General features: G+C 46.5%; 1 protein-coding gene across 1 annotated transcript; it reads left to right on the plus strand.

The window, feature by feature from the left end:
- Window positions 1-65: 65 nt before the first annotated feature.
- Window positions 66-3,323, plus strand: ALG2 (ALG2 alpha-1,3/1,6-mannosyltransferase). The gene is made up of 2 exons (XM_064431646.1): window positions 66-518; window positions 2,393-3,323. Exons 1-2 carry the CDS (start codon window positions 186-188, stop codon window positions 3,293-3,295), a joined length of 1,236 nt encoding a protein of 411 aa, XP_064287716.1. The 5' UTR covers window positions 66-185; the 3' UTR covers window positions 3,296-3,323.
- Window positions 3,324-7,580: the final 4,257 nt, after the last annotated feature.

Consider the following 7,580-nt stretch of genomic DNA (forward strand, 5'->3'; position numbering starts at 1 on the left):
CCTCGGTCGCGCCCGCTCCTCGCGCGGCGGCCGGGCCGGCGCGGCACCGCGGCGAGCGGCGCGTCGGGCAGCGGCGGGGCCGCCCGGCGGGCGGGGCGGGCGGGAAGGCCCGGCAGGAAGGGAAGCAAGGCTGACGTGTCGCACCGGCGCTGCCGGGCTGCGCATGCCACCGCGCGGCTGCGGCTATGGAGGAGGCGGAGGAGACGGGAGGAGCGGGCCCGTCCGTGCTGTTCCTGCACCCGGACCTGGGCCTGGGCGGCGCGGAGCGGCTGGTGGTGGACGCGGCGCTGGCGCTGCGGGCGCGGGGCTGCCGGGTGCAGATCTGGACGGCGCACTACGACCCCGGGCGCTGCTTCGCGGAGACGCGCGGGCTGGCGGTGCGGCGGGCGGGCGGCTGGCTGCCGCGCAGCCTGTGCGGCCGCGGGCACGCCCTGTGCGCCGCCCTGCGCATGGCCTTCGTGGCGCTCTACGTGCTGCTGCTCAGCGGAGAGACCTTCGACGCCTTCGTGTGCGACCAGGTGCGGGGCGACATGGACATGGGCATGGGAGCGCCGCTGCCGCTGGCCGCACTTGAGGCCGGGATGCTGGTGGGCTGCTCTTCACAGAATGACAGAATTGTTAGGGTTGGAAGGGGCATCTGGTGATTATTACTCCAAACTCCCTGCCAAAGCACGGTCACCTACAGCAGGTGTTGCAGGAACGCATCCAGATGGGTTTGGAATGTCTGCAGAGAGGGAGACTCCGCGATCCTCCCTGGGCAGCCTTTTCCAGTGCTCTGCCACCCTCAGTCTAACAAAGTTCTTCATGTGAATGTAGAAGGTCTTGTGTTTTAGTATATGGCCGCTGCTCCTCATCCTATCACTCCTCATCCTGTCACCATCCTATCACTGGGCACCGCTAAAGAGTCTGGCAGCATCTTCTTGAGATGAACTCCATCTTTGAGATATTTATATTAATTAATCGTCTCCTAGTCTTCTCTAGGCTAAACTAGCCCAGTTCCCTCAATCTCTCATAAGAGACATGCTCCAGAACCCTGGAGTATCAAATCCCCACAAAATGGGATTCATTATCGGGTGTGCAACAAGCCAATAAAGACACACTCAAGAGACATGGATTGTTCATTTCAGAGCTGTGCAAGCCTGGCTGCTCCACGGTGTTCCATAAATTAAGGACACCCCATCAGGCTTTCTGTACCATCTTTTATACATGGAAATTCAGAGTCAGTAACTTCCCAAATGTGGCACCTCATAATGTTATGATTGGTTAATAATTTCCAGAGAAGGGAAGTGAAGCTGGAGGATGATCTGGATCTCAGGTCTTATGACAAGTGGCTGAGGGAGCTGGGATGTTTAGCTGGGAGAAAAGGAGGCTCACGGGAACCTTATTGCCATTATAACTGCCTGAAAGGATGTTCTGGCAGGTGGGGATTGGTCTCCCTGACACCTAGTAACAGGATGAGACAACATAGTCTTAAGCTGCACCAGGGGAGACTTAGCTTGGACATCAGGAAGAATTTTTTTGAGAGGATGATTATACATCGGAATGGATTGCCAAAGGAGGTGATGGAGTCACCGGCCCTGAATATATTTAAGGAAAGGCTGGATGTGGCCCTTTATGCCATGGTCTAGTTGACAAGTGGTGTTGTGTTGGGTCATTGTTGGGACTCTGTGATCTCTTTTCCAACCTGATTGATTCTGTGATTCTGTGCAAGTCACATATCCCCAGTTAACTTCTACACTTGCTTGAGGAAATTGTCTTCACCTGAGCAGGGGTCTTCCTGACCTGTCGGTGTTTTTTAAACATAGTTTAGCTATAGGATACATGGACCTTGAGCATTTTGCGAAGTTAGCAATGTATACGTAGCCATAAATCAACGTCTTGATTTACTACATCTTTAAAGCTTGTTAGTTCCAGGAAGTCATTGACTAAGGGATGCTAGCTGCTGACAGTTCCACTGATGAGGTCTTCTTTCTTGATGATTAGGCTTGAAAGTGTACAAAGATCTTACATCAAAGAACATTCTGACTTCATATAATCTTGACATATTCCACATTTTTCAATTTACCTCTTATGTCCTGGAGCAGCTGGAGGGAGAGGATGCCATTGCTGCTTGGAATCAGCTCCCAGCACCCCTGGTAGTGGTAGAAGAGGTGCTTGGAGACATCCTGGGATGGGACCTTGGTGGGGAGCAGGGAGAAATTACAGGGCCACAAGAGGTCCTGGATGAAGGAGTACAACTTGATGTGCTTGTGTGGGGGAGAGGGAGAAGGCACTTGGCTTGCAAAGCAGCGGCGCTCAGATCATGGCTTTGAGATCGCATGTACGCACTGGTGGCAGTGTTGTACAAACAATTAACAATTAACCTCTCCTCTTGTCTCTCTGGTTGCACTAGGTGTCTGCCTGCATTCCTATACTCAGACTGGCCAGAACCCGTAAGAAGGTTTTGTTTTACTGTCACTTTCCTGATCAACTCCTGACCAAGAGAGAATCTTTCCTGAAGCGCCTCTACAGACTGCCGCTCGACTGGCTGGAGGAGTACACGACTGGCATGGCAGACTGCATCGTTGTGAACAGCAAGTTCACTGCCAGCGTGTTCAAAGACACATTTAAGTCCCTGTCACACATAAACCCAGACGTCCTGTACCCATCGCTCAACATCAGTAGCTTTGAAGAAATTGTTCCTGCAGACATAGCTGATCTGATACCGAAAAAGAAAAAGTTCTTGTTTCTTTCCATTAATAGGTATGAGAGGAAAAAGAATCTGGCATTGGCTCTTGAAGCTTTGCACGAACTTCGAGGGAGACTTGATTCTCACGAGTGGGATGAAGTTCACCTGGTTATGGCAGGTGGTTATGATAAGCGAGTTCTGGAAAACGTGGAGCACTATGAAGAGCTGAGGAGACTCGCAGCCAAACTTGATGTAAATGACCATGTAACTTTCCTGAGATCATTCTCAGATGAACAGAAAATCTCTCTTTTTAGTAATTCTGTATGTGTGCTTTACACGCCAAGCAATGAACATTTTGGCATTGTCCCTTTGGAGGCAATGTATATGAGATGTCCAGTTATAGCAGTTAATTCAGGTGGTCCTTTAGAATCAATCTCACATAATGTTACAGGATTTTTGTGTGATCCTCTACCAACCCAATTCGCTGGTGCCATGGAAAAAATTGTGAGAGATCCTCTCTTAAAGGACACAATGGGAGCAGCTGGGAGAGTGAGAGTTATGGAAAAATTTTCTTCAGAAGCTTTCTCAGAACAACTGTACCAATACATACGCAGATTAACAGAATAAAATTATATTCCTATGTTATATTTTACAATATTGTGTCTCTCATTTGTGTAGGGGACTAGTATTCATTGTGACTAATGAAGAACTAGGGATATCTGAATGTCCTTCTTTTGCTTCTTGTGCTGCCTTATGTCACTTGACACATAGAAGGAGCAAAACACGTCCCACTGTGTCATTAGAAGGTTAAAATTTTCATGTGGTACACTGCTCTGCCATTGCAGGAGTTCTTTTGTATACTGTGCCTTGGAAAAATGCAAAGTTTAATGGCAGTAACTTACTGCAGGAAAATTACTGCATGTTTTATTTAATACTGTATGGAATGGCTGGTTCAATTTACAAAAATTGGATTTGTCCAGGTAAGACACACACACACTTATTTTTATGTATTTAAAATGGTCATCAGTAATTTGTAAGTTAATGGGCTGTCTCAGCTGAAGTACAGAAAGAATTGCACAATCCAACCAACTGCATGTTTCAAAAACCCAGCAGTGTTAGGAATATGAATGGTATGGCTTTTAAATGATAGAGCATTACTGTGCTTGTCCAGTTGCATTATGTAGTCACACTGGGTGTCAGAAGAGCACATGTGTGTGAGCAGGAGGAAGTGACACTAGAATAACAACAAGGATATCAGACTGCCTCAGGCAAAAAGGTTAGTGCTGAAAAATGAATGTTTGTTTGTTACCTGCAATGCTTGAAGACGTAATTTTACTTTGGGAGTTTCTGGTTTGTAGATACTTAAATGATTTTCCCTGTGTTTAAAATTTCATTCTAAATGACAGCACACTTTAAAAAAAGGTCTTAATCTGGACCAGGCAATAAAGACATTTTGTTTTGCCTCCTTTAGTGGCAACTTTATGTTTTCCTGATGCAGTGAGTGCATACATGACAGTACTGTGATATTTTGTTCCCAAGCTGGTATGGGGAAAGGAAAATATTTTTTGTTCATCTACCTCTCTTTTAGAGCATCCTTATTAGTTGATGGTTCTGTTTCTTATAATGCACATAATCCATACAATTCAGTTTTAAGTGTGAAAATAGATCCAGTGAAATCCAGTGTTACCTATTAAATACAATTTGCAGTGTGGTATGAAATACAATTTGTGGTCTGAATTCTGCAATTTCTATGTAAGGTAGTTTCAGACATTTCCACATTAGTGGTCTCTTCCCAACAGAGAGACCATTCTTTTTGTTGCTTAGGACCAAAAACCACATCTCAGTATGATTATAAGGCTTTTATTTGAAGTAAAACACAAAAATCAAACAGTCTGTCACTGTCTTTAATCAAGAAGTTGGAGTACTCTAATTTTTATTTGTTATGGAGTGAGAGCACATGATCTCACAGGCCCTGTTTCCTACATTGCTATTCAATCAGAAAAACTGGCCTAAATCTATATTCTTTCTAGCCTGTTGCTGCATTTCTATTCCATTCCCACCCTTAAAAGTTTTCCTAAATCTTTGTGCAACTTTTTCATCATGGGTGTGGCCATGGATGGCTGAAGGACCAGAAGAGAGTGAAAACTGTGGTCAGATAAACCTCGAGACATGTCTGGCCTCAGTTTTGAGTTCCATTTAGAAGGTACAAGGTGGTTGGGGCCAATTCCTGTGCTTGCTTAGTCTGTGTTACATTCTCCTCTCTCAGTTGTGCTGAAGTTAACCTGGAGCCTTAAGAGACACACTGGTGCAGGCTTGCCAGCGTAGCTGCAGGGGTAGCTCTGTTTCTGCTCCAGCCTTGGCCTCCAGCCCTTTCCTGAGCTATGTTGCTGGCAGGCATGTGCCTAGTCCTGTATCCTGCAGCTTCTGTTCACTGAATTTCATGGATTCCACTTGGATCTGACCTGCCATCTGGCATTTACCTGGTGACCACTGTGACTGTCAACAGCTGCTACTGTCACCAGGCTGCCCTGCTTGGGTACTGTGTCCTGGTTGGTGAGGTCACTGCCCCATGATGTGATCTCCCCTGACTTTTCACTGTCATCTCTTGCAGAGCAGCCCCAGTCCTGCTGCTTCATGGCAGGTAGGTTGGGCCACCTCAAGCCTGAGGCTGCCTGCATGGAGCCTGGCCTTCAGGCTCCCCATCAGCTGCAGATTAGGCTCAGATTGCTGCAGGAGGCTGCAGTCAATGTGTAGAAGTGTGACAGAGCACTGCAAGCTGCTTCAAGATCTCCTGCTTTCTATCTTGAGAAACCTGATCTAGCAAGAGATATCCCTGCCCATTGAAGGAGGGTTGGATGGTGTGGTCTTTAAAAGTCCCTTCCAACCTAAACCTTTCCATGGTTTTATGGTCTTCCAGAACCATTCAGTGGGGACCGCACAATTATTAGTTAGATGTGGCTAATCTTTTACAGCTTATCCAGGTAGCATATATCCCAAGGGACATTAGGTGATCAGTAATATCCAGAGCAATGTGGATTGTGACTGTGTGGAAGACAGTGGCTATGGGGTCCAAAACCAGATGACTTAATTTAACAGTTTTTGGAGGGACCATAACTGCAGTGGCCAAGCACTGGAGTGCTGGAGCTCCATCAGGGGAAGTAATAATACACAATAAATACACAAATCACTTGACTCTGGAAACTGGGTGCAAAAAGCAAGCCCCTTTAAAGGGGCTTGTGAGTCTGTGGGTCTGTGACTCTCAAAATGAGGTGGTTAGGACTGACCTACCCCAGAGCTTGGGCCAGTCTATCAGTTGTATTCTGGTGGTAGGCTAGAATAGAAGCACCACTGTTGGTTCTTCTGTTGCCTCAAGAGTGCACTACCACTCCTCAGAGGCAGCTTGGATTGGCAGGTCCTGTTTGTCTCAGATGGAAATTTCCTATTTGTGGGAGTGATCTGTCTAAATAAAAAGACATGGGGGCATGGCTCCTGCTTTGGGCTTGATTGTGGGACAGTATAGCCCCTATCCCCCAGAGACATCTGCTTCCGTAGCAAATGCCAGCTAAGACTTTGGCAGGACAGTAAGGCAGGATGTGGTGACTGACTTTTTCTGTCCCCAAGGAGCTTTGTGTGCTCCTCATGCCCATGGGAAGCGGGGGCCCTTCCAAGTAGGTTCCATTAGAAGAGCCATGACACTGGAAAAGCCTGTTTTGAATCATCAAAAGAAGCTGGCAAACTCTATAAGCACTGCACTTCCTGCATGCTAGAAGGGAATGAGTGGAAAAGTCCTTTCTGAACCAGATAGAGACATTATGAGGATCTTGTGGTACTGTTTGATCTCTCCTGGGCTCTGACCACCTTCCATGGATCCGCACATCATGTGCTGCATAGTCTGCTTGATAACTGTGTAGTGGCATTCTCAGCATCCTCACATTATCCAGCACTCAAGAGGCACACAGACTGTCCCAGGGATGTCCTAAGTCACTTCCAGCAGAGGTGACTCCACGACAAATCCCAGAAATCAGCTCTTTTCAACAGCACAGGGTGGAGTTCCTGGCATGCCTGGTGGACCCTGACTACTGGCATGTTGATCCCAGATAGGTTGAAGCCACCTTAAAATGGCAGGCTCCTTTTAAAAATGAGGAAGCCCCATACCTTTTTTTGACAAAAATATGGAATACTGGCAGTAGAGGTAGGGTGTCAGATCAATAAATTAAATCTCTGATTGTTTTTAAATGTTTTTAAATTATGCTGTGACATGTGTTTTTATGTTCTCATGAGCCCTGAGGTTGGCTCAGTTGATTAAAGCAGGATATTAATAATGCTAAGGCGGTGAGTTTGATCCCTGCACGGGCCATTCACTTAGGAGTCAGATTCAATGATCCTTGTGGATCCCTTCCAAATCAGACTATTCAGTGATCCTGTGAGGGTATTTTTCTGTTCTCTTGAGCATCTATTCATCTAGTCTCATACTGTCATGGAATCATGGAGTGGTTAGGTTTTGAAGAGATATTAAAGACCATCTTGCTCCAACCACTCTGCCATGGGCAGAGTCACCCACCACCAAACCAAAACTGATTGCTCAAAGCTCCATCCAACCTGGTCTTTCCCTGCTGCTGTTTAAAAGACCCACACATGAAAACAAAGTTTTAGGTTTACAGAAGAAAGAGACATAATTTCTGAAGTGCAGGCTCTCAGTTCTTTATTTTATCACAGCGTAGCTTTGTTTCCTCTCTACTTCCTCTCCTCCTTTTTGGAAATCAACAAGAATTTAGATTAGGGACATAGAATCCAGGATGCTTTTTGTCAGTGACAAGCTTCCTGTCAATTAAATGGAAGCAGCTCCATCATGAGAGACAGTAAGTACCCCCATATTTTACAAGTCAGCATGTTCTAGGATATACCAAGTACA

Source organism: Passer domesticus, chromosome 1 (assembly GCF_036417665.1).
Source record: "Passer domesticus isolate bPasDom1 chromosome 1, bPasDom1.hap1, whole genome shotgun sequence".
In the NCBI taxonomy this organism is placed as follows: Eukaryota; Metazoa; Chordata; class Aves; order Passeriformes; family Passeridae; genus Passer; species Passer domesticus.